General features: G+C 35.2%; 1 protein-coding gene across 4 annotated transcripts in view; it reads left to right on the plus strand.

Annotated features, from left to right (window-relative positions):
* Positions 1-27,502, plus strand: part of LOC123598070 (serine/threonine-protein kinase TNNI3K) — a 289,720-nt gene that overhangs the window by 24,758 nt on the left and 237,460 nt on the right. For 3 of the 4 annotated variants that reach the window (XM_045477849.1, XM_045477850.1, XM_045477851.1), the window contains exon 5: positions 8,756-8,866. The exons of the other annotated variant lie outside the window; for it this stretch is intronic. In XM_045477849.1, coding sequence (XP_045333805.1) covers positions 8,756-8,866 — 111 coding nt within the window. The remainder of the gene's footprint in view (positions 1-8,755; positions 8,867-27,502) is intronic. 4 annotated transcript variants of the gene reach the window in all.

The following is a 27,502-nucleotide window of genomic DNA, read 5'->3' on the forward strand; positions in this document are numbered from 1 at the left end:
CAAACAGACTATAATAATTACTGGGCTGGCTAAATTGTGTTGATACAAAAAAAAATACTTAAGTAAGCACATTATTAAAATATTTATTTCTATACCCCTGTTTTCACACCCAGAAACCCAGTCTTCTTTCCAAACCCAGTTCAGGTCTTCCTTGTAACTTGATGTGACATTTCAGGGACTATCTGAATATTTGCATTGGGTAGGGTGTTACAGAAAACAATTTAGCCTAACTTACATCTTACAAGTGAAGAAATTGAGATATTTCATGATTAAATATATTTAGAAATAGAGTGGACTATGATGTAAGGTGAATGTTCTCAAAGGTCAGTCTTTGAGGTGATACGTTTAATATTAATATATAAACTTGTAAACATCTTGAGTTTATAGACATTCATGTGTACATTATACAATTTGATCCTGTTACAATGCTATAAGATAGATACAGCAGATATTAGATTCCCTTTTTACAGGTGAAGAGCACTTGGTCAGGGCTTATACATGAAAGGCAAAAAATTGGGAGTAGATTAGTTGGGGGTGGAGGGTAACATGTCATATTGAGAAAAGCATACTATTTAAAATCAGAAGATTAAGTTCAAATCCCAGTTCAGCTTTGATTTAAATGTACATTAAATAAACGTATTTTATGGTATGGTGTGCCAGTTGAGTTCTTGAAAACCAGGCTCTGAAAGGGATTTTGGAGTGCAAGAGATTTATTTGGAAGTGACACCTGTGAAAAGGAAAGGAAGGTAGTAGAATTAGTCTGGGTAAGATAGTAGAGTTAGACTTGTTAAAATCTTTGCCACCCCAATGGGAACCTCAGAGCAAAAATTGCCTATTAGAGGAGTATCACTAGAGTGGCTAGGTCCTTCTACCATCAGCTTTCTCAGTCCATGACTGGGGCCACCTTGGAAAGATAGTGATCTTCTTGGCTCTACTGCTACAGTGGATCCTGAAAGAGCTAGCTAAGGGAGGCTTTCAGCTAACCACACTACCAGTACACTCTTCTTGAAGGGAGATCTGAGTGGCATATTTCTGCATCTGCCATGCAAGGGGAAATATCCATGATTCTATAATAAATGAAAAAGGGAGATTACTTACCTCTATATGTAGTATGAGCTCAATTGTATATATATTAATAATAAAGATTATGTATCAAGCATTATGCAAAAATGCATTATATTTTTTTATTGAGTCCTCACAACTCTATGAGATTGATATTATGATCTCCACTGAATAGAAAAACACTCCATAGCCTACAAAGTTAGGGGACCATGTCCCAAATGTAGAAAGTAGCTGTCAGTGTGCAAACACAAGTTTACCTTGTTGTGATATTCTTTGCTCTATTTAGTTTCATGAAGGTTTTGTACCTAGGGAAAAGAATGGAAGGAAATAAACACATAAATGATAATAGTGATTATATGGTAGTACTACATGTTATAAATTGTTATTTATTCCTTTACTTTCTACATTTTCTATTATGACATGTTCTAGTTATCTGTTGAGGCATAACAAATTACCCCAACCTTAGTCCTCTAATACAACAATCATTTAATTATTCTCATGGATTCTCAGTTCATAAATTCAGACAAAACACAGGAGGGATGGCTTGATTCTTCTCCACTGTATTTAGGGCCTCAGCTGAGAAGACATAAATGACTGGTGTACTCCATCAACCAGGGAATTGGAAACCTTTGAAGGCCTCACATATCTGGTTGTGCCTGGACTAGAATGACTAAGTCTGACTTTAGCTAGGTCATTTGATTGGAAAGCCTTTATGTGATATATAGCTTCTCTGTCCATGTGGCCTGGGACCTAGTATAGCCTGACTGCCTCAAATTAGTAAGACTTCTTGCATGGTAGCTAACAGCTTCAAGAGCAAGTTTTCCAGAAAATAAGGAGGAAGGAATGTAGCTTTTTATGACCTAGACTTGGAGGTCATAGTTTACTTCTACCACATTCTTTTGGTCACAACCCACCCAGATTCAAGGGGAAGGGCCACAAATTTCACATCTATACGGGAAGATCATAAATTAATGTGTGCCATGTTTTAAAACTTGCAGAACGCGTATTTCCAAATCAGAATAAAGTAAATTTTAGACATTAAAATTCCCAGTTTAGTTTTTATTCTGAAATAGGATTGGCAAAACAAAACAAATGTGTGTGTGTGTGTGCGTATTTAACTTATGTAATTTGGTGGTAGAGAATCTGAGCTCTCTAACACTAATGGTTACTTATTTTTGGCTTTATCCATAGTAACAATCACAGAGCTAACAACAGGTAAGATATTAGATGCTGTGTTAGAGTTTTATGCATAATACAAAGTTGGAGTTGCTACCATTACAAAAAGCTTTCACCCATTTACTTAAATCTTTGGAGATCTATTGTATCCTGAATCCTATTTTTTCAAGGATTTCCTGGACAGATTTTTTTGTCCAAGCCTTACTAACACATGTGGATTTTCTTTTTCTTAAAAATAAATATTGTATACATTAATGCATTACAGAGGCTTATTTGCCCCACACTTCAGAATGCTTCTGTGTTCCACTGAGTAATAATGATGTAAATTTGGCTAGACAGTGCATAAGGGAAAACCTGTCCATTCTCCAGAAGACTAAACCCTATCCAAGGCTGAAGGGTCATTCTTTTAAAAAATTTGCCATTAGATGGGCCCCCTGGGTGGCTCAGTCGGTTAAGCGTCCGACTTCGGCTCAGGTCACGATCTCGTGGTCCGTGAGTTCTAGCCCCGCGTCGGGCTCTGTGCTGACAGCTCAGAGCCTGGAGCCTGTTTCAGATTCTGTGTCTCCTTCTCTCTGACCCTCCCCCGTTCATGCTCTGTCTCTCTCTGTCTCAAAAATAAATAAACGTTAAAAAAATTTTTTTTTAAAAAATAAAAATAAAAAATTTGCCATTAGATACTTGTTATGTATCATAGAGCAAGCAATTAATAAGATCAGCTTTATCATGTTTAAAATTTACCTAATATTATTAATTTGTGTGAATTTTTTTCTGGGAGCTGTGTACCATATTGCTGAATTTTAAAATTCTTCCAGGGGCGCCTGGGTGGCGCAGTCGGTTAAGCGTTCGACTTCAGCCAGGTCACGATCTCGCCGTCCGTGAGTTCGAGCCCCGCGTCAGGCTCTGAGCTGATGGCTCAGAGCCTGGAGCCTGTTTCCGATTCTGTGTCTCCCTCTCTCTCTGCCCCTCCCCCATTCATGCTCTGTCTCTCTCTGTCCCAAAAATAAATAAACGTTGAAAAAAAAATTTAAATATTAAAATTCTTCCATTACAACTTAAGACTTCTGTAGAGGAGGGGAGAAATATTTGGGACTTGTCAGTTAAATGCAACAAAATACAGCAAAATCATCCTCTCTTTGATATTGGAACAAAGGAAAGATCGGCACCATGGATCATCAAACATGCAGCATGGAATTTGGAGTCAAACAGACTCAAATTTGTATCTAGCTCCAACACTTACAAACTAAGCTTCTACAATTACTTCAAATTCTTTGAGTCTGATTGTTATCAAGTATAGTAGGGATAGTTCTGTTTTTCTCATAGGTAACTTGTGAAACTTGAAAGATTATGTCAAAACATTTTACATGGTACTTAATCATAGTAAGCAAATTTTAAGTAGCAATGATTGTTTTGTTACATTCTCTTTAGCACAGCTTGGAAAGAGAAAACTTCTATTTTTATCGCATTTGGTAAAAAAAAAAAAAAATTTAGATCAATCAGAGATCAACTTAAGAAATGCAACCAAGATATGAAAGGATAATTTAATACTTTGAACTGACTCAACATTTGACTGTTCTGGAGAAATCATGACAGGGCACCTGGGCTCAGTCATTAAACATCTGACTTTGGCTCAAGTCATGATCTCACAGTTCGTGAGTTTGAGTCCCACATCGAGTGATCTCAAGCCCTGCTCTGGGTGAGCCCTATTTCTCTCTCTCTCTCTCTCTCTCTCTCTCTCTCTCTCTCTCTCTCCCCCTCCCTCCCTCTCTTTCTCTCTCTGTCTGCCACTCACTCACTTTAACCCTCTCTCTCAGAAAAAAAAAAAAAAATCATGACATACTTTCTCTTACATTCCACAAATTTCAGCTAAATAAGAAAAAATATATAAAAATAGTTGAGATTGGGGTGCCCGGGTGGCTCAGTCGGTTGAGCGTCTGACTTCAGCTCAGGTCATGATCTTACAGTTTGTGGGTTCGAGCCCCGCATGGGACTTGGTGCTGACAGCTTGGAGCCTAGAGCCTGCTTTGGATTCTGTCTCCCTCTCTCTCTGCCCCTCCCCCACTCATGCTCTGTCTCTGTCTCTCAAAAATAAATAAAAATGTTAAAAATTTTTTTTAAAAAACTTTAAAATATTAGTTGAGATTACTAGACTCTGATAAATATTTTATATATTCCATTTTTTACATATAATTATTTTAATATAGTCTAATACAGTGCTTGTCAAAAGGTAGATATGCATTAATACATATTTGTCAAGTTAAAGAGTATCCATCTTTCTACTGATTTGTACGAGTTCTTCATATATTAGATACACAAACCACTTGTAAATTTTACATATTACAGATGTTTCTCTAATTTTTCATTTATCTTATTGTATTTTTAATCGCTTTATTTGCCTAAATTTATCATATTTTTCCTCTACTTTAAAAAATGATTTTGGGGACGCCTGGGTGGCTCAGTCGGTTGGGCGTCCGACTTTGGCTCAGGTCACGATCTCGCGGTCCGTGAGTTCGAGCCCCACGTCGGGCTCTGTGCTGACTGCTCAGAGCCTGGAGCCTGTTTCAGATTCTGTGTCTCCCTCTCTCTCTGCCTCCCCCCCCCCCCCGTTCATGCTCTGTCTCTCTCTGTCTCAAAAATAAATAAACGTTAAAAAAAAAAAAAGATTTTGTGCTTAAAAAGACCTTCTCCACTTCCTGCATTGCCTACCCATCTGCAGAGAAAAACATTCTAATTTTTCATTTACCTCAGAGACTACTCCTGTCTTTAGCCTCACCACTTAGAATTAAAAGTTATTGATGAGGTTGGAATTAATTCCCATGATTTTTTTTTTGTTTTTATTCCTGGAGAAAGCAGAACTCATAGACATTTCCTGTTTCTAGTACTGCTTTAGAGTTTTCCTATGTTTTATTACTTTGATTATTTCAGTAGGTAACTAATGAATCAGAGGAAATGAAGTTGTGGGGAGGAGGCAAGGGGAAAGGAGAAACAGAAGTTAGATGATGGAGTCAAATCACTTGCTTATTTGGAAGCTTTCACTGAGGACCAAACTGAGCTCCAGTTTTCTATGTCCAATGGTGATAAGTTTATTGAGTTATTATTTTTCCAGGTACCTTTTAAGTACTTTAAATGTATTATCACATCAGTTGTGAATGCGCAGTTTGTATGTGTATCACATCAGGAGATGCAGTTAATGTCCCCTTTATTGAAAACCAACGAACTTCATGTGAAGAGGTTATGTAACTTGCCCCAATTGACACAGTCATTGGCAGGGCTGGGATTCTAACTAGGGAGGTAGTTCTAGTACCCACAGTCTTAACCTTATGTTGTAAGTGTCTCAAACTTAACATGTGACAAATTAAACATTTCATTTCTCCCCCAAACTACTTCTTCCTAATTCTTCCCTCGCTCATGTCATTCTGTTAGCTATTGCACTTGGGAAAAATTCGAACACCAAATACCCTGGTCTGCAAGACTATGAGAATATGTGGCTTTGACCTCATCTTGAACATTATTTTCCTTTCTTTTTTTTTTTTTTTTTTTTTTGTAAACCTTCTCTTCCACACTGGCCTTCAAACATACTAAGTTTATTTCCATCTTAAGAAATTATATGTTTCACACTAGCTGCTCCCTGGCCTTTAGTGGCCATCCTTGAAATTGTGGCTTGGATTTCTCCTTTTCGGTATTTACTACATATCTCAAGTGCACATTTAGCTCAATGAAGCTTTTCCTGATTACTCAGTTTAGAGTAGCCCCTTTATCATTTGCCTGTTTTCCCTCATAGTCATTGGTACTGTATCATTCCATACAGTACTTTTTACATGTTATCTCTCTACTCTTATATACACACAGTAAAAATATAAGCTCCATGAAGGCAGGAATTTAACTGTCTTACTGCAGTGTCTCCACTGCTCATAACAGTGTTTCACATACTATATATGCTCAATAAATATTTGTTAAGTATATGAAAAGTGTATTGAAAAGGAGAATAATGTCATAAAAACTGTGTGTAAGAATATTTATTTGGTAGCAATATGGAAAATGGCTGCAGTGGGAAAAGGCTTCATCAAGGAGACTAGTTAGAAGGTTGTAAAATCGAGGGTGATGTTAGAAATGAGAAGAAATATAGGAAGTACTAGTAAGTTAAAACCAGAGGAATTCCGAAACTGATTGAGTGGAAGAGATTTAAAGTCATTTGGAGTAAGAAAATGTCATTAACATGAATAAGAAATACTAGAAGATGACAGATAACACTGGGGAAATTATGAATGGTATTTAGAAGAGCAATTTTGAATTTTTAATTTGAGATGCTATTGATAGGCAGGATGCATAGAATTTGGACTTAGAAGATCTGGACTAAAGATAAAGTTATCTGGTTGTGTAAGAATTGCCAAAGGTGGCATTTGGAATGAGAAAGTAGCTTGGGCCTAAACTCACTTTTTGGAAGCAGACAGAAATAAAGAAGAGGCAAAGAGAAAGAAATCAGGAATATATGGTTTTAAGACAGCAAAAGAGGTAAGGATTTTAAGAAAAAAGAGATACTCTGACTATAGAGAGGAGATGGAGGATTGACATTGGATTTGGTGAACAAAGTTACCTTCTGAAACTTGAGGAGGTGATTCAGGACCATGGTGAGTCCTTATGTCTGAGGTGGAAGAAACTAGCATAGTGATTTCTCTTGATAATATAAGGCAAGGACAAAGGGAGAACAGATGGTGTGAGAGAGAGCAGAATTCAATGTGTAAGGAGTATAGTGAACTCAGTTGGGATTATGTAAGATTTGTGTATACATGGCTAGGGATTACTAAAGAAATGAGATCGGAGCTGTCAACAGTGAACAGCAATAACTTTATTCAGAATCTTGGAAAATGAAGCAAGGATAGAGATAACTGTAAGAATAAGCTTCAGTGGAATAAATTTGTTTTGTTCTGTTTGTTTTGTTTAAAAGAATGGAGAAGAGGAACCTGGGTGGCTCAGTCAATTGAACGTCTGACTCTTGATTTCAGCTCAGGTCATGATCTCACAGTTCCTGAGATGGAGCCCTGTGTCGGGCTCTGTGCTGACAGCATCGAGCCTGCTTGGGATTCTGTCTCTCCCTCTCTCTCTGCTCCTCCCCTGCTCACTCATGTGGGTTTCTACCCCTCTTTCTCTCTCAAAATAAATAAACATTAAAAATACTAAAGAATGAAAAAAAATAATAAAGAATGGAGAAAACTTAAGTCTCTATTCTGAACAAAGGAAGCCAATGGAACAGTAAAGAAACACAAAATCTTTAACTTACTTAGTAGAACAGATGTACAGAGTAGAGAATTTTGAAACTATAACATTAATTTTGCTATTTGGAATTCTTTACCAAAGTTTTTTCACTTTTTTATAATTTCTCCTAGACCTTCAGTTATGTATAACAGGATTAAAAAATCGAACTTTTTTTTTTTAATGGGAGGATTTTCTTAACCAACAGTATTTGAAATAATACTTTCATGCATAAATGCAGTGGCCTATCCCATGAAGACTTGACTTTCTTGCCACAGAGTATGTTTGAGATGTTGGTAGGTCAAATATTATACAGAAGTTGTGGTTTGAATTCTTGCTTCGAGTGAGAAATAATCTTCTCACTCAAAAGAAAGAAACATGAAGACCTTTCTTTGCATTCCCTTCCAGCTGTGGGGTTTTATGAATATGTGACCCTCCGTATCACTCTTTTGAATGTTCTGACTTATAAAATAAGGTATAAAATAGTAACTTTTCATAGGGTAATTTTAGAAAATATTTTTTTATTTTTATTGTTTTATTAACCATCTTTGAAGTCTTACCATATACCAGGTTTAAATAAGTTAATGCATCTGAAAGGTTAATTACATAATAAAAATTCAATGAATGTAAATTGCTATTAATATTGTGAAAAAGTTCCTTGTGTCTCCAAAGACAGAAATACAGTGCAAATAATAGTATGAGGAAAGTAAGGACCCCTTTGGCCATTGCATAAATTATTCTAACTTAAAGGCCTAAATACTACTTCAAACATTTTCACTGTTAAAATAAGTCAAGTTAAGAAAGACACTACTGATTGATTATATGTAGGCCCATGACACTATGTGTCATTAATTATGTATAGGTGCTATGACACATATGCAGAGAAGAAACAATTATTGATTACCGTGAAATAATCCCCTGCAGTCAGTCCAATACCACAGTTGCTGGAGAAAGCACATTTGTTGGAGTGACCTACACGTAAGATTGAGTTGAGTTTTCAAGAACCTCACCATAGGTAGTGTCCTTTCTATCTTTCATGGTCAAATGATAGAGGATTGATTGTAACTGAATAGCCCTGTCATTTGGTCCTACATTTCAACCATCTCAGAGTTGCTCTCTGCTGTCTCGTGTGCTCTTATGCCAGAAATCACACTTAGGTTTTCTTTGAGCACCTGAACTGGCTGACAGTTAGGGATCAATATATCCTGTTGCACAGTGTCCAAACCTGCTATTAGTAGAAAAGTAACACTAAAGATGTGTTTCCTTACAGGACAGTGCAGAATTGATCACTTCTCTGCTTCACAGTGGAGCTGACATACAGCAGGTTGGGTATGGTGGCCTCACTGCCCTACATATTGCTACAATTGCTGGTCACCTGGAGGTAAGTCTCACCTTGGTCACCTGTAACAAACCTGACTCTTTTAATTCTTGTTCTTAACTGTTTTTAAAGGCTGGCTTTTAGGAGCTGGTTTATTTTTTAGCTATTGAACACATCATTTATTTGGAGGGTCAAGTTAAGCTATATAAATGTTCTTTTGATAGTCAATTCAGTCTGTTTTGTAACAATGTAATCAAACACCAATTAATATAAAGATGGCTGGGTACACACAGGCTATATAGCAGTGATTAAGAGCATAGGTTTCGGGGACAAAAAAAAAGAGCAGAGATGTTGGAGTCAGGCAGTTCATTTTCCATCACTTGCTGTGTTTTCCTCAAGCAAGTTGCTGTACGTCATGATATCTCTGTTTTCTTCATTTATAAAATAGAAATAGTAATAGGCCTATTGTAATGATTAGATTAGACAATCCATATAAAGCACTTTTCAGATTGCTTCATATAGAGTAAATACTCAGTAAAAGATCATTCATTAAATCACTTATGTATTAGTTGATTTATTAAGCATCAGTTGTGCTGTAGATACTGTTCTAGCTCCGAGGTGAGAGTAGCAGGAAAGACAGGCAAGATTCCATTTTCTTGGAATTTAGTTGTAGAAAATGAGACAGACAATAAAAGAAAGAAAATATATACCATCACTAGTGAGTACTAGAAAAATAATAAAACAAAGTAAAATGAAAACAGAGTGGAGAAATGGGCACCATTTAAAATAAACTATATGGTAAAACTGTATATAAAATATATATGATAGCACATGCAAAGACCCTGTGGCAGAAAAGACTCAGGTGTGTCTGTGTGATATGAGTGAGCCAAAGTTGTTTATGTGGTATGAGCTAGAGATAGAGTGATGGAGATTGAGATCAGGCGGATGCTTACAAACCAGATCACAAAGTATTTTAAAGCCCATGGGAAGGATTCTGAGTCATGTCTTAGATTTAATTGTTGAAATATTGATTTCATACATACAAAGCACTTTCATTTGTATTACTTATTTAATTCACTCACAAATTCTCATGAAACAATTTTTAGCAACAGTGCCATTTGATAGATATAAAACCACTACTCTTGTATAGTAATTGTCTTTACATATTGCAAATCCACTGAAAAAAAGAGCCATGTCTGGAATCCTGGTCATTTTTCTCAAAATTTCACACTCTATTAGTTATGGTAACCATGGTACCTTTATTAGTAAACAGTTATCTATTTCTCCCTTTTAGTCACATTGCAAGTTAAATTGTATTTTCCTTGCTAACACACTCACGCACGCACACACACACACACACGCCAACTGTGAACAAATAGAGCTGCATATCATATAAAATACATAAAACTTATGAAGTTGGTGTAATCTACTTCCCTTAAGAGTGTCACTTTAAGGGGCTCTTACACTCGATAAATATTGACATATTTCATCCAGAGAAAAATCGTTTCCTTCGTGCTTACATTTCCACCCCTTACTATTTCTTATTTCCCCCCAAAATAAATCTTTTGGTGAGATTCACTGTAATTATAGGTGAATCTGTGTTATTTATGAGTAAGGAAACTTTATTAGAATCACCTAAATATCTTTTCCAAAAAAGAAACCGACTGAGGCCAGTAATAAAGTAAATGGAAGGTAAACTTTAAGGAGTCTGGGTGGAAGTTTTATGGGATAGACATTAAGTTCCAGTGAGATACATCCAGCCTCTTAATGCCGGGAAAATGGCAGAATATGTTTTGCAAAACAAAATCCTTTTTGTCTAGTGCTGAGCTGATTACATTTGTCAGGGATAGAATTACAACAGGGTCAAAAGCAAGGTGGTTAAGAGCCTGGTCTCTTCTTCTCCTATTGAAATATCTATTTTCTTACTTATGTAAATCATAGTGTAGAATGAAATATAATTCTACTAGCCTTAGGGAAAACTTTACCAGAATAATTCCAAATATGTCTCTAGTCTTGTCTTGCATTTCTTTATGGGTTCTCCAACTTCATTAGCTGTTGTATAACATTTTGTGATTTTCGTAGACAATTACTGATGGTACATAAAGCAGGTGTATATTCAGTAACCTTTATTCTCTTTTTATCTAATAGATGAATTAAGTTACAGGTCAGATAATAAAACAAAATGGTATTTAAAAACCTATAAGTTTGATATTCAAAATACAAAATTTTTTCTCTGAATTATGTTTTCAAAGCTATTAATTGCAATAAATACTTGCTATTAATGTATTTTCTTCCCTACTCATATTCATTCATTTAATAAATATTTTTAGCCTCTACTTTTTCCATAGCATAGCGTTAGAATATGGGAATGATAGAGAAAACATGTATGACATACTTTTTCCTTCTAAAGGTATTATAGTGTAGCTGGACATACAAAATGAATACACAGGAAGGGGCACCTGGGTGGCTCAGTAGGTTAAGCATCTGACCTTTGCTCTCTGCTCAGGTCATGATTTCACAGGTCATGGGTTCGAGCCTCGCATCAGGTTCTGCATTGGCAGCATGGAGCCTACTTGGGATTCTCTCTCTCTCCCTCTCTCTCTGCCCCTCCCCACTTGTGCTCATGCATGTGCTCCCTCTCTCTCTCTCTCTCTCAAGATAAACAAATAAACATTAAAAAATGAATCTACAGGAAGAATTATATAAACAATTCAAAAGTAAAATTGTAAGGAAGGAAGGAAGGGGAAAGGGTCAAAGATCAGAGTGAGTTTGATAATTAGAAACAATTAGAAATGTGATAATTGCATAGCAAAGAATGACAACACAAAATGAGAAGTGTTACGTGTTCACTGGGAATAGAAATTAATGTAGACTGAAAGATTTGGGGAAGGATTTATGAGAGGGGTTTTGAAGTTGGGCTGAACTTTAAGGAGTGGTAAGAACTTGACAGAAAAAAAAGAGGAATCATGTCCAGAAACTGTAAGAAGAATGAGCTGAACACACTTAGGAGAGAGTGAATGTAATGACAAACAGGTTGTGAAAAGTCCCTTTGGATGTTAGGAATGGACCAGACTAAGGAAACTGAGCATAAAAGTCCAAGGAGTTTCATTCAACTTAGTAAGCATATATTGTAGTTTATGATGTACAACACACATGACTAAATGGATAAGGAGATAAATAAAACAAATAAATCCCTGCTCTTTAAAGACATTTACAGCCAGTAGGATTTTTTTTCTAATAGGAAATAAGGAGCCATTGGGACTTTTTGAGCAAGAGAATGATTGGAGTTTTGATAAGTAATGTATTGAAGAGGATTTCTCTGAACAAAGAATTTACTACGGATTCCAGAGTGATGATATGATGATTAAACAGAGAGAGATAAAAGATTGGGTAAAGGAATCAATTTGGAGGAGAACTCAATTAGTCCCAACATGTTGATCTGATGACATCCAAACTTTCAAGTGGAAATGTTCCTTAATCACTTAGAAATATACAACTAGCATTCAATGGAGAAGTTGGGGTTTAATGTAAGGTTTTGAAAATTATATGTGAAGAGGTGATATTTTAAACCATAATAGCTGAAAGTTGTAAATTGGGTCTAATAGATAGCCAGGACTGAGCCTATCTATAGAGACTTGAGGACTTGCTGCCCCATTGAGGGACAAAGATGCATTGGTCACAGTGGAATGAAGAAAACAAGGATATTGTACTATCACAGTAATTAGGACTATAGAGTCTTTCAGTAAAGGATCCTGGGTATCAAATGGTGTAGAAAGTGCAATGAGAACAATGGGATAAAATACATATAGCTCTACTTATTATACCAAAAATTTAGATGGTTATTTCACTCCTGTTTTTCACTCTTGGTTAGCAGAGATGGTAGCAGTGGATCAGTGGGTGTTCCCTTTCATTAGTAGCCACTTTCTTTTATTGCCCACCTGTCTCTGTGCAACAATAAGTGATGCTAAGTCTGACAGCCCTCTTTGTCTACACATATCAAATTCAGAATCTCCATTAGTGTCTCAAGTGTGTTTGTCCTCCCATAATTGTGAATTCTATTAAACAATTTTACAATAAAATTTACATTGACTAGGCAGCTGTCTCCTTCAATAATAGAAGAGAACATGTGCTGTGGATTCCTGGACATGCTGATTGCAATTTGAGAACTCAGATTTAGATTTACTGTGCTTTGAAAAACAGGCAAATACTAGTTATCCTGGGTCTCACTACTTCTCCCTGACCTATCCATCTATCAATACATGTACATATGCTGCTTTATGCAAGGCCTAAGATACTTTCAGCAATTTACAAAAATGAACTAAACCCTCTTCTCCCCTTTAAATCCAAGGGGCACATGAGTCATATGTTCTCTCAACCATGAGAAATGAAAAATATTAGCTAACATTTGTTAGTGCTTTGGTATTCACATGCATTTGTCATTTGGCTCTCCTGTTAGATAGTTACCATTAGATTTAGTTTATTAATAAGGAAACTGAGGATTAGAGTAGTTCAGTGGCTTCCACAGAGCCATTCAGGCAATGAATAAATGAGATGAGTAGGACCCACACCTGATTATCTATTTCAAATCTGTAGTCTTGTATATAGAAGGACAATTATTCCCTTTTGACTCTTGCATGTGTTGCTAAAACAGACTTACACCCATAAGACACAAAAAATATATTCAGAAAATAAAGCATAAACTGAATATCTTACTATTTAAAGCCCAGACGTTGCTACATATACAAATAAATCAATATTAAATTAATTCAAGAATAGCTTTATATGGCACTTAGAATATGGGCACCAGAACCCATGGAGGTATAATGCATATGTGTGAGAATACAACACACACATACACCACACATACACACACATATCCCCCAAGTGTAAAACACTTTATACTTAGTCAAATAATTCTTTTAAAAGCTGTTACACTGTGATACTTCATACAGTAGTTTCTAAAGTTATCAAGAGACAAATCAATTATCTGTAGCTGTAGACAGCTGTTTGAATAGCAAATAGAAAAGCATGTCTGGGATGACACAATATGTAATGTATAGGGGTTGGGGAGTGTTTTATTTGTCACAGAAAGTCACAGTTTCATATACACTTTGTGCAGGTGAGAGTATTATTTTTGTAGTTGAATTTATTGTATCCTACCTTATCCTTTCTTCAGATTGTAAACACTTCTCCAAACACTGCTTCAGAAAGCCTTCCTAGTTATTTTGGAATTTATTTCTGATTTCAAGGAAATGCAATTGATGTTGTTCCAGTTCATTCTTAACTAAATCATCTGAATGTTTCAGGAGAGAGTTTTGTTTACCAAGAAGCTTCTAACTCTCTCTAAGTTATTTCTTTTAAAATGGCTTTAGTTTTCTTCCCAAAGGCACAAACAAGTGAATGCTTGGAATTATAAAATGTGCTCTCTCTCTTTCTCTGCCTCTCTCTCTCTCTTAAAGAGATAATGTACTCAGGAGTAGTATAACTAAAAAGTATTAGACCTGTCTACAGTCTTATGAATAGGCAATCGTCCCTTATGAACTTCATTCGGAATTAGAAAAAACAGAACCCTATGTCATTTCACAGTGTGCAACACCATTACCTTGTCTCTGATGTCTCCCCAAATTTTGCAAGCAGAGAAACAAATATTACATGAAGATCATGAGCTACTACAATTCAGGTACAAAAAGCATAGCAAGGGCCAAATATACCAGTGAATGCACATTATTATAAATGATTGTTTAAACGTCACCTAGTGAATGCCATTAATGATTGATAGGTATTCTAATTACCATTTGTTGGCATTAACTTTAAAGTTGGTCTGAATAGTCATTTGCAGTTCTGTGATGCCAAAGTTTAATATACCTTCCTATCAAATGGCTAAGTCTGAAACTAAATATTTATTATACAAATAGTCTTTAAAAACTGAGACCTGATTTAGGAACAGTACATCTCCTGTGGCCTTCAAAAGTGGTTTTCTCAGAAGTCAAAACCAGAAGTTCTATGTCCTAATTGCTGAATGTGCTACAGAGCATACTGTTTATTAAAGGCAAGGAGACAGTCTCCTACTGTCTAGGTTTTTGGTCTAGAGACTGAGACAAGATCATAGACCATGCATCATAGTCAGTAATCTTATGGTTTCAGAAGAGGTACCTTGTGTATGTATCAATTGTAATATTGATACAAGAGGGCATTAGCTTGAGTGTCATTTTTTTTTGAGGGGGGGCATTTGAGTCTTTGCCAAAGGTTCTATTAGCTATCATTAAACATTAAGTATTGCTTTTGGGGTAAGGTAAAAGAGCATAAGCAGGAAAAGCTTTATAGGCTAATAAAAATGTAAATGAACTGTTCATCAGCCTGCTGCCATGGAAAATGATGAAAGAAACATTACCTGAGAAATTAGATTCATAGATAATTGCTAATCAAATCAACCTGAATGAGAAATCCCTTTGTAACCATTCAGCATTTTGCGTGAATTTACCTCTCTATGCCAACCCTTCTGTGCACTGAATTTGATTCCAATACCCTAGGTCCTCCATACATTTTTAAAAAGATAGATATAGAGATTATATATATATATATAAAATGTTATGCAATGTGTCACCTAGGCAGAAGTAATTTCTGTGCTAGGTATCTGTGACAGTTGATAAGAAACAGCTGTATATTTTGATGCATGTGCATTTAACCTTCTTTTTCAATGCCATACTCCCTACCAGGAATTTGAATGCTGCGTTATGAATCAAAGCTTCTATAGCTTGCTTAAGTCACAGCCCCGGAGTTTCAGAGCTTCTAAGCTCCCTGTGTCCTAAGCAGGCAGGAAATTACTACTCTTCTCCTCCTCAATTAGGAATACATTGGAAGACCAATATTTTCTATCTGATCTTTAAATACAGTAGTAAAGTAGATGGTGAGTACTACCTACTTTCTCTCAGGGATGATTCATTCTGGGATAGTATTTAGGGAGTAGAGGACTTTAAGTATTTTATCTTTTCTGAACATTGTGTGAGTTATTCTCCCTATGGCTGCCTTTTGTGGATCTCAAAAGAACCTTTAGAAAGTTGCTGAGGTTGGACGAGTGAGAGTGAGAGGCTAGAGTCCCCATGAGTGACTCTCAACGGTTGCGCTCTGTCACAGCATCTCTCTTCTGAGGTGTCCCTCAAAGACACTCAGCACCTCTGCCTCTTATCCCTTATTCTTGCACAACTGAATATCAGACTAATATAGCTATTATAAAGCAGGGAACTGTTAAGGAAATCACACAAAGCTTTCTAGAGTTACTCTGAGATGTAATTCAAGTACAATCACTTGGAGCATCTTTAACCTTGATGCCCTTTTACTTTGTTCTGTGCCCTGAAGTAGGCTACTAGCTCCCTTAGTCCTGGGATGAGCGGTCTCATAATTACTGCAGATTTCCACACGTGAGAAAGATCCTACCAGGAGTTGAAGAATCATTTTCATAATACTTTCCTGGAAGGTATTCATCAAGCTATCCAGGAAACTTGGGGGGAAATTCCAAACTAAATAAGACAAAAGCAATGGATGCAAATCTTTTGTCTAGAACTATCAAAGACACTACTGATAGTGATCAATATGTTGCCTCATTCTGTCATTCATACTGTCATTATCTTACTCTTTATTCACAGTGTCATTATCTTCCTGGACTTCCTGCAATAGTATTCTGACTTATAAGGCCTGTCTTCCAATCTTTTACAGTCCTATTTTATCCTAAATACTCCTGAAATTTTGCCAGGTTCTCTAACATGTGGCTTTGATTGAGTCATTCCCCTGACCAAGAGACTTGCTTATCCCAAAACACACCCAGCAGGGATTAAGTGATAGTGATCCAATTCTCCTATCTTTTCAGCCATGGGTTTTCATACTTTTCAGCCCATGCTCTAAATTCAGTGAACTGTTATGCATTTATATTCCCTATGCTTTTTATTACACTATAGTCTCTTTATAGTTTGCCTCTCCCACCCATCCTCAAATTTCAGCTAAAATGCCACTTTCATTAAACTGCTGGATTCCCTTAGCTTGAGGTGTTTCCATGTTTCTAACCATGGTACTTTTTCTATACCTTTCTCGTAGTATTTAACACTGCCTGTTTTATAAACATGGTTATATTTTACTATTTTATTATATAGTTTTCTTGAGCATAGGAACTGCATGTTAAAATCTCTATATAGCTCTCACAGATTCTAGTATGGTGCTTTTGCATATACTAGTTTTTTTTTTTTTTTTAACTTAGAGCATTTCTTTTTTTTCTTTATTTCTTTTTAAACTTTTTATTTATTTATTCATTTAAGTAATCTCTACAGCCAACGTGGGGCTGGAACTCATGACCCCAAGATCAAGAGTAGCACCCTCTTCCAACTGAGCCAGCCAGGTGCCCTGAATATAGTAGGTTTTTAATAAATGTTTGTTGAATGACTAAATTAATGATTATGCAAGTGTTTTACAAATCACACAGAATGAGGGAAATGATTTCTCTTCTCCATAAATGCACAAGAGATTATAATGATATCTTTAATAAGGAAAGTAGCTTACAAAATCACAAGCAATTTTCATAAATAGCTTCATACAAATTACTCTTAAAAAAATCTATAAAATGAAGTAAGGGGGAACCTGGGTGGCTCAGTCAGTTGAGCATCCGGCTTCGGCTCAGGTCATGATCCCACAGTTTGTGGGTTCGAGCCCCGTGTCGGGCTCTGTGCTGACAGCCCAGAGCCCGGAGCCTGCTTCCGATTCTGTGTCTCCCTCTCTCTCTGCCCCTCCCCTGTTCTCACTCTGTCTCTGTCTCTCAAAAATAAATAAATGTTAAAAAAAAAATTTAAATGAAGTATATAGCCAATACAAACAAAAATAATGATCAAGTTTTGTTTTTAAAATTTTCTCTTTGCCCATTCAATATCTTTTTTTAAAGTTTTTTATTTATTTATTTTACATATTAATATTATATGTGTTAATATTACCTTTATTATTTTAAGTTAAAATTTAAAAATAGTAAAATACACTTTCATTTAAGCTAGAACTCTCTTTTTCTTCTCTTAATATCTATTGGTGGAATTCTGTATGCTCTTATTTTTTTTCAAGTTTTTATTTCAATTCCAGTAAATTTTTATTTAAATTCCAGTTAGTTAACATACAGTGTTAGTTTCAGGTATACAACTTAGTGATTCAACGCTTCCATACAGCACCCAGGGCTCATGACAAGTGCACTCCTATTTAAAACATAATGGAGGAATTTGGACTTAATCTATTAAGTTTGATCTAACAAAAAAAGTAACAGAGTTCAAGTTTATTCTACTCCACAAAAAACAAACCCAACATACCCATAAGGGAGCATGGTTAGTCTTTGAGATCTGCATGTCTCTCTCTGTGACTTGGCCGAAATGTCCTAATCTCCATTCTAATCAGTACTGTTGTCTCCAATCTCACATGTGAATTGTGCTTTCTGACATAAAATCAGTTACTGACTCACAGCAGCCTCAGCACTGATAGCTTGTGATCCATTTATGAACTGTCAAGATAAATAAAGATCTTCAGATTATTTATATCTGCTTTTTTTCCCCAGTAAACTTATACTTAGAGAATTACTATATATCTAATCTCTCTCCAACTTGATTTTATGTCTTTTAGCCTAATTGGTTGCCAAACTGAATATACAACTTTCACATTGATGATGCAAGAAGAGTGGAAATGTGTTGTTCCAATAAGGAACGTGAATTGGTTTAGATGTTGGCACTCCCATCAGCAAGTGTGATAACATAAATCCTTGAAATCCAGTCAATAAATTCTGGAACTGTAATATTTTATAGTAAAAGCCTTTGAAATTTTTTTAGCACTTCCTTCTTTTTGGCGAGTAACCAAGTCTAAACCCTCATTGGAACTTCTGGAATTGTTGAGATTGTGTCTAATATAGATAGCCAAATCTTTTAAATCAGAGTTTAAATAAAATTTGTAATTGAACAAAACCCAGTACCAGTATATGAATAAATTTATTTTTGTTGTACTGCTGTCAAAATTATGATGAAAACTCTCTGTGTTTTGGGCCTTAATATTTTGTGTGTGTTATGATCCAGCAAACTGACTTCTAGAAATTTATTTTATGGAAATCATAAGAGATTAGATCATAAGGGTGCTCATGTAAAATAAATAAGAAAAACAATCTAAATGCCAAGAAACAAATATTGATTGAATCAAGATGATACATGGGTACAGGGGGATACTATGCAGTCATTAAACATGGCCTTGCACAAGTGTATACAGTTACAAGATGTAAGGTAGTGGTCCTGTTTTATTCTTTTGCACGTAGCTGTCCAGTTTTTCCAAAATCATTTATTGAAGAGATTGTCTTTTCCCCATTGTATATTCTTCCCTCCTTTGTCATAGATTAATTGACCATATATTTACAGTTTTTTTCTGGGTTCTCTATCTTATTCCAGAGATCTATATGTCTGTTTTTGTGCCAGTAGCATACTGTTTTGATTACTCTAGCTTTGTGGTATGTTTTGAAATCAGAAAGCATGATATGTCCAGCCTTGTTCTTCTCTCTCAAGATTGCTTTGGTTGTTTGGGATCTTTTGTGGTTCCATACAGATTTCAGAATATTTTGTTTTAGTTCTGAGAAAAATGTTGTTGGTATTTTCATAAAGATTTTATTAAATCCATAGATCACTTTGAGCAGTGTGGATAATATCCTTATCCATGAACACAGAATATCTTTTTGTTTATTTGTGTCATCTTCAATTTCTTTCATTAGTGTCTTATAGTTTTCAAAATACAAGTCCTTTTACCTCCTTGGTTAAATTTATTCCTAGGTATTTTATTCTTTTTGATGTGATTGTAAATGGGATTATTTTCTTAATTTCTTTTTCTGATAGCTTGTTAGGATATAGGAAGGCAACTGATTTCTCTATGTTAATTTTGGGTCCTGTGACTTTACTAAATTTGTTTATTTGTTCTAACAGTTTTTGGTGGAGTCTATACTGTTTCCTATATATAGTATCATGTCATCTGCAAATAGTGACTTTTATTTCTTCCTTTCCAGTTTGGATGCCTTTTATATCTTTTTCTTGCCTAATTGCTCTGGGTAGGACTTGTAATACTATTTTGAAAGAAAATGGCATTCTTATCTTGTTTCTGATTTTAGAAGAAAAGTTTTCAGCTTTTCATTATTGACTATGATGTTAGGTGTGGATTTGTCATATATGGCCTATTTTATGTTGAGGTATGTTCCCTCCATAGTGAGTTTCTTGAGAGTTTTTATCATACATAGATGTTGGATTTTGTCAGATGATTTTTCAACATCTGTTGAAATGATCATATGATTTTGATCTTTCTTTTTGTTAGTGTGGTATATCACATTGATTGATTTGCAGATGTTAAGCAATTTTTGCATCCCAGAATAAATCCCACTTGATTATGGTATATGACCCTTTTAATGTATTGTTGAATTTGGTTTGCTATTTTGTTGAGCATTTTTCTATGTTCATCAGGGATATGGACCCATAATTTTGTGGTGTCTTTGTCTGGTTTGTTATCAGGGCAATGCTGGCCTCATAAAGCATTCCATCCTCTTTAATTGGAATACTTTAAGATGGATAGGTTCTAACTGCTCTTACCTATCTTATCTTCAAATGTATTTGAGTTACTTTTCCTACTTTTTTAAGAATTTCTTTTAAATTTCTTAAGATGGATACATGGCTTAGCTCATTAATTTTTAGCCTTTTTTCTTAATCACTTACAAGTCTATATATTTTAAACTTCTACTTTGGCTATATTGTCCAAGTTTTGATGTATCATATTTTGTTGATATTCATTTCAAACTACTTTCTTATTCCAGCATGAATTCTTTTTTGACCCACAAGTTATTTAGAAGTAGGCTTCCAACTTTATAAATTTAGTATTTTTTATTTACCTTTTTCTTAATGATTTTTAAGTTAATTTACACTGTGGTCAGAGAACTATGTCATTGTTCCCAGTATTTGAAATGTGTTGAGGGTGCCTGGGTGGCTCAGTCAGTTGTGTCCAACTCTTAATTTCTGCTCAGATTGTGATCTCTCAGTTGGTGACATCAAGCCCTGCGTTAGGCTCCGTGCTGACAGTGCAGAGTCTGCTTGGGATTCTCTCTCTTTCTCTCTCTCTCCCCCACCCCTCTTGAGTGCATGGACTCACTGTCTCTCTCAAAATAAATAAATAAATAAATAAATAAATAAATAAATAAATAAACCTCAAAAAAGAAAAGAAATATGTTGAGTGTTGGTATATGGGCCAGTATATGATCAATTTTGTGAAAGTTCTATGTGTTCCTGAAATGAATATGCACTCTGCTATTGTTTGTTAATGTGTGTTGTAAGAGCCAATTAGGTCAAATGTTTATGTCCTTCATATCTTTTATGTATTTTGTGGGTTTCTTGTTTGTTTGTTTTGGCTTATGCTTTCAACTCTGTGTTAAAAATTCTCTACTGTAGATCTGTTTCTTTGTTTTAATTCTGTACATTTTTCCTAATTTATTTTGATACTGTGTTACTAGATATGCACAAATTTAACATGATTATAGTTTCCTGGGAGAATCAATCCTTTCATTACAACAAATTAGCCTTCTTTATCTCCAGCAATGCTTTAATTTACCCAAGAAGTCTAATTTTTCTCATATAAATATAGCAATATATACCTCTCTTGCTTAGAATTTATTGGGCATATCTTTTTCTATCCTTTTACTATAAACCTATATAAACCTCTTACTTTACAGGTGTCTCTTATACATAGCATATAATTGGATTTTATTTTATCCTACCCAGAAATTCATTATTTTAATTAATCCATTTGCATTGTATAGAGTTAAATCTACCAACATATTTTGAACTTCCATTTGTTTCATCTTGCTTTGTTTAAAAAATTAAATGTCTGTATATGGATGGCCTATTTCTAGACACTTTATTCTATCCTATTGTTCTGTTGGTTTGCTGCATGTGAAAATCACTCAACTTTCATTGCTGAAGCTTTATAACAAATTTTGATATCCAGGGGTATAAATGTGATAATCTTTTTATTATTTTTAAAATTTTCTTTGCCATTTTTGGCCTTTTACATCCATTATAAATTTTATTTTATTTTCTTAAAGTTTTTATTTATTTATTTTGAGAGAGAGAGAGAGAAAGAGAAGGAAAGAGAGAAAGAATCCCCAGCAGGCTCCACACTGTCCACACAGAACCTGATGCAGGGCTCAAACTCATGAACTGATAGATCATGACCTGTACTGAAGCCAAGTGTCAGACGCTTAACCAACTGAGCCACCCAGGTGCCCTACATCCATTATAAATTTTAAAATCAGATTGTCCATTTGTGTGATATTACACCTATGGGTCTTTTTTTTGTCATTTATTTACTTTAATATTTATACTTCAATATTTACCTATATTCAAAATATACTTGACCCCTCCAATACCCCTCCAAAAGCCACATTCTATTACCACATTATGCTCAAATTCCAGGATCTCCTCAAGTAAATCAGGTTCAAGTGTGGATGAGAATTCTTAAGTTTGGTGCTTCTACTATGGTTTATCTCAACTGGAATTCCTGTGGAATAGCAACAGGTTGTTTGCCTCCCACACACCCAGCATACAGTGGTAACTAGGCATAGATAATCACAATAGACATATCTATTCAGAGTAGAAGATGGACACACACAGCAGATAACCTCATATTGTTGTCATAGAGACTCAAACATCATAGTATGGTCAGATAGTGCAAATAATAATGAATGATTGTAATGAGATGTGAGGGCTCTTGGTCATTTATACAGTTTTGAAGAAGAACATTTTTAGGTAATAAATGGTAATGTGTGTGTATGTTGCATTTAAATATAAATGCACAACTGCTGTTTGATTATTATAATTTTCATCATGCTATATATTCTAATTTCTTGATCATTCAGCTTTGGGAGTTAAATCATGTAAAGTTTTAGAGATAACATGTATCTGGAATAGATCAGGTCCTAGGTATTCAGCAAAATCTTCCCCTACTGTACCTTTCTCTCCTTTTAAATCTTCAAATCATATTATAGTTTTGTACTTATCAAGTTTGGGCAATGAAAACTAAGGCTCTTCTCCCTTCTACTACATAGAACATGCTTCCCTGTATCTTACAGGGGGACACATGAAGGAATAATATTAAGATCAGCAAAATAGTAGACATCTCTTGGTTAATAAAATTCTATAAAATATTTTAGATGTTTTAATTTTAATTCTGAAGGAATGAGAAAGTGTCCATCTTGGCTTATGAAAGAACATCAGTATCTCTTCTAAAAGTGCCATAAATAAGACAGAAACTGGCAGATTTATTGTTGATCTATGTTTAATTTAAATTTGTTTTTAGAATATAGGAAAAGTGGTGAAAGGAAACTGACAGCTTTGAATAGATATATGGTCTAAAACTCTGTACTACATCACTCATTTTAAATTAAGACTTGATATTATTCTTTCTGAAATATATCAGATGTGGAAAGACACAGAGTGTGGTCCTCTGAAAAACGGGAGAGAGGGGGAGAAAAGCAGAAATAAAGTACCTCTTAAATTATTGATTTTGTGAAACATATCAAATTACTTGTCATCATAAACGTGGCAGCCTATAACTTGAAGTGTGTTGACCAGTGATGACCTTAATGTGTTTGGATGCTTACTGGCTTTTGCACCTTTATGGCAGAGCATTAAAGTATATTTTATGTTTAGATAATTTATCAATGTATAGGTGTGTAATCCTATTCATCTTGCTGTTTTATCAGGTTGCTAGTGTGAGGCCAATATTTTAATAAGCTATGTATCAAATAAGTAGACTTTAGCAATTTGAAAGACATTTTTGATATAGTATATTTCTATACTAATAGTATGTCATTGGCCAAACTATTGGGAAGTAAATTATAGCACAGATTAAGCTCCCTCTCTATGAAAATAACTTTTATTGAGTGTTTTCAATATGCCAGTTGTTTTCTAAGCACTTTACATTATCTCTTTATATTCTCATTATAACTCCACAAGATGGGTGATATTATTATCCTCATTTTATAAATGAGGAAACTAAGTCACCCTACTGGGTGTGGGAACATTCAAGGTGGGAAAAATAGTATAAGAAACATCATGTATATGTGGGGAAATATAAGCAATTCTGTGTAAACCTAACACATTAACAAAGTCATATATTTCACAGTGTATTAAATAGCCAAATCATATCTCAGCTTTATATGTGTTTTCTTTTAACAAAACTCATATCTGACCTGCAGCCAATGTTTGTTACTGTTCCTGATTGAAACTCCTTGAGTGGAATTACAGAATTGTCATCTCAGTATTAAAAGTATTAAAGGTGAAGATTAAAGTGCATAAATGATTTGTCAGGGGGCGGAGTGAAAGTCAGGAGAGTGCCTGGAGAAGAACATAGAGCACTGAAATCTTACCCCAAAGCTTTGGTTTTCTAGGTTAGATAAGACCAGCTCCAGCTAAGATGTTGGAATAGAATTGAGCATGATTATTTATAAGTCCCATCCCAGTTTCTAGCAGACACCAGTCATGAGGCAACACATCTATTGATTAAAAGTGTAGGTATGCTCTGGAGACCAGAAAATTTAGGTTTAACTGAGTAGGGGTGGGACAAATACTTTATCTCTAACCCTAAATTTCTTTCTCTCTAACATAATCATAACAGGATTTACTTTTTATGTTGTTGTGAGGAATAAATGTAACTAAAGAGCCTAGAACCATGATTGGTATTGACATATGCAGGTTCTGTTTCTTTTATTCTTTATAAATATGCTGACAATGTGTGATTGTGCATTTCTATGGAAATTTATACAGGAATCCTGTTAAAGATATGACTATAAAATGCACACATATTCCCTTTGTTTTGTTTGACATTTGGTAAGAACATTTAATGTGACATCTACCCTCTTAACAAATTTTGAAGTATACAGTACCATATTGTTAACTCTAGGCAGTATGTTATACAGAATTTATGTTTCTATAATTTATTCAACTAGCATAACTGAAACTTTATACCCATTAAACAGCAACTCCCGATTTCTCCAACCCAACAGCCTCCAGCAACCATTGTTGTACTCTCTGCTTAAAAAATTTGATTATTTTATATACCTCATATAAAAGGACTCATGCAGTATTTGTCCTGTGATGCTTATCTCCTGTAGCATGATGTCCTCTACATTTATGAATGTTGTTGCAAATGGCAGAATTTTTTTATGGCTAAATAGTGTTCTGCTGTATATCCATTACCACATTGTCTTTATTTATTTTTCAATGGATTCTTAGTTCGTTTCCATATATTGGCTATTGTAAGTAATGCTGCAATAAACATGGGAGTGCTAATATCTGTTTGAGGTTCTGATTTCAATTATTTTGAAATATCCAGAAGTGGTATTGCTGGATCATTTGGTATTTCCATTTTTAATGTTTTGAGGAATATCTATAGTGTTTTGCATGACTCCTGTGCCATTTTGTATTCTGCCAACACTGTATAGGGTTCCTATTTTTTCACAACTTCACCAACAATTTTTTTTTTTTAATAATAACTATTCTAGGGATACCTGGGTAGCTCAGTTGGTTGATTTCTGCTCAGGTCATGAACTCACCATCATGAGGCTGAGCCCTGCATGGGGCTCTGTGCTGAGCATTGAGCCTGCTTAAGATTCTATCATGCCCTCTCCATCTACCCCTCTCCACTCATGCTTGTGTGTGCTCTCTCTGTCTCTCTCTTTAAAAAACAATAAATAAATAAATAAATAAATAAATAAATAAATAAAGGCTATCCTAACAAATGTGAGGTGACATTTCATTGTGGTTTTTATTTGCATTTCCCTGATAGTTACTGATATTGAGCATACTTTCATATTCATGCTGGGTTTGTGTATGTTTTCTTTGGAAAAATGTCTGTCCAAGTCCTTTGCCCATTTTTTAATGGATTGCTTGGGTTTTCTTGTTACTGAGTTGTAGGAGATCCTTATATATTTTGGAAATTAGTCCCTTATCAGCTATATGGTTTACAAATATATTCTCCTATTCTGTAGGTTGCCTTTTCATTTTTTGAATTGTTTCCTTTGCCATGCAAAAACTTTTTAGTTTGATGTCTCTTTGTCTCTTGTCTCTTTTTGTGATTGCAGTGACAGTAAACGTGTATTTGCATATGTCCAAATTCATCAAATTGTAACCATTGAGTATGTGCAGTTCTTTGTATATAAATTATACCTCAATAAAACTGCTTAAAAAATAAAATATGTACACATTTCTCTCTTATCTGTGTTAGTAAGGAGTTATATAAGGAATTAGGAGTAACCTAGATAATTCTAGAAAATGTAAGAACATAAAAGAAATCAATAGCATCAATCACATTAAATGTTCATACAGAGAGGGGGTGTAACAGAAGGTGAGTTCAAATTCATAGATCATTTACAAGTCCCAGAAAGAGTTGAGTGTGGGGAATTAACCCATTGTGTCCTAGGACATGAAACTTTTGGATGACCCTAGTGTGACAGAGCTGCTCACCAAAATCTGTATTCTCCTTCCTGGATGTTCAGGAAGACTACATTCCCCACTCTTACTTGCGGTTTGGTTTGACCTCAAACTGAGCACTCAATGAAAGTGAGGTACATCATTTTCAAGTGTGGCCTCCAAAATCTTCACAGCTTTCTCTGCATACACTTTTTTCTTTTCTTGTTGACTGGAATGAAGCCAGCTCTTAGAGGAACCTTGGGAAACATTTGGTGAAAATAGCAGAAACTTCTAAACAACTGTGTGGAGGAAGGCTCCATGCCAACTTGTTTACCTAGTGATTATTAGTAAATGAGCAAGAAATGAACTTCTACTGGGTTTGAAACATAAATTTGTGGATCCACTTATTGCAGCAGTGACTATTACCATATTATACTTATTTATTACAATGATAGGGTAATGGGATATAATGAAAGTTATAGTATATAGAAGTAACATATCAGATATCCATTTCTGTGGGCCTCCACAGGAAGAGGAGACATGGAGAAAGGATTTGGAAGTGAGAAAGAGATAGAAAGCAAGCGGGGACTGTATCTCTGGATTGTTTTTAAGCCAGATCTTCAACTTTGACATTGATTCTCAGGCAGGCTGCAAGTGGTTAGATGCTCTTTGAAAGCCAGATTAGGGTGAAAGCACTGTAGAGGCCTATTGTGGGACTCACAGGAAGCAGAGTCACACAGACATTAGGGATCAGGATGTTTATTGGAACATGCCTTCAGAATCCACACCAAGGGAGAACGGAGGAAGCAGGACTGAGCTGGGGAGAGATTGGACTGTGACGAAGTCTCAGTAAAAGCTCAGTCAATCCCAGAGAGAACTCTGAAGCTGGGATGACCTTTGAGAGTTTTCCAAGTTGGAATGAGGAGCCTGAGCCTTTATACTGGCAAAATAACCAGTCGTTAGATTCTAGTGACAGGGCAGCTCTCTTTGGTCAAGGGAGATCTCCAGAGAGGGCAGAGAGCTGAGGGCTGTGCTGTTAGCCCAGCAATACTCCTGGCATCTTGGGTAATACATTCTTCAGACATTAGAAAGCCCTCTTATCCTAAGTGATCAGGACCTACAATTAGTTGGCTAATTGAAAAAACGTTGGTAAAAGAGAGAACTTGTATTAAAAATACATACCATAGTTGAATATTTTATTTTCATT

The sequence above is a fragment of the Leopardus geoffroyi genome, chromosome C1, assembly GCF_018350155.1.
Source record: "Leopardus geoffroyi isolate Oge1 chromosome C1, O.geoffroyi_Oge1_pat1.0, whole genome shotgun sequence".
NCBI classification, from domain to species: Eukaryota; Metazoa; Chordata; class Mammalia; order Carnivora; family Felidae; genus Leopardus; species Leopardus geoffroyi.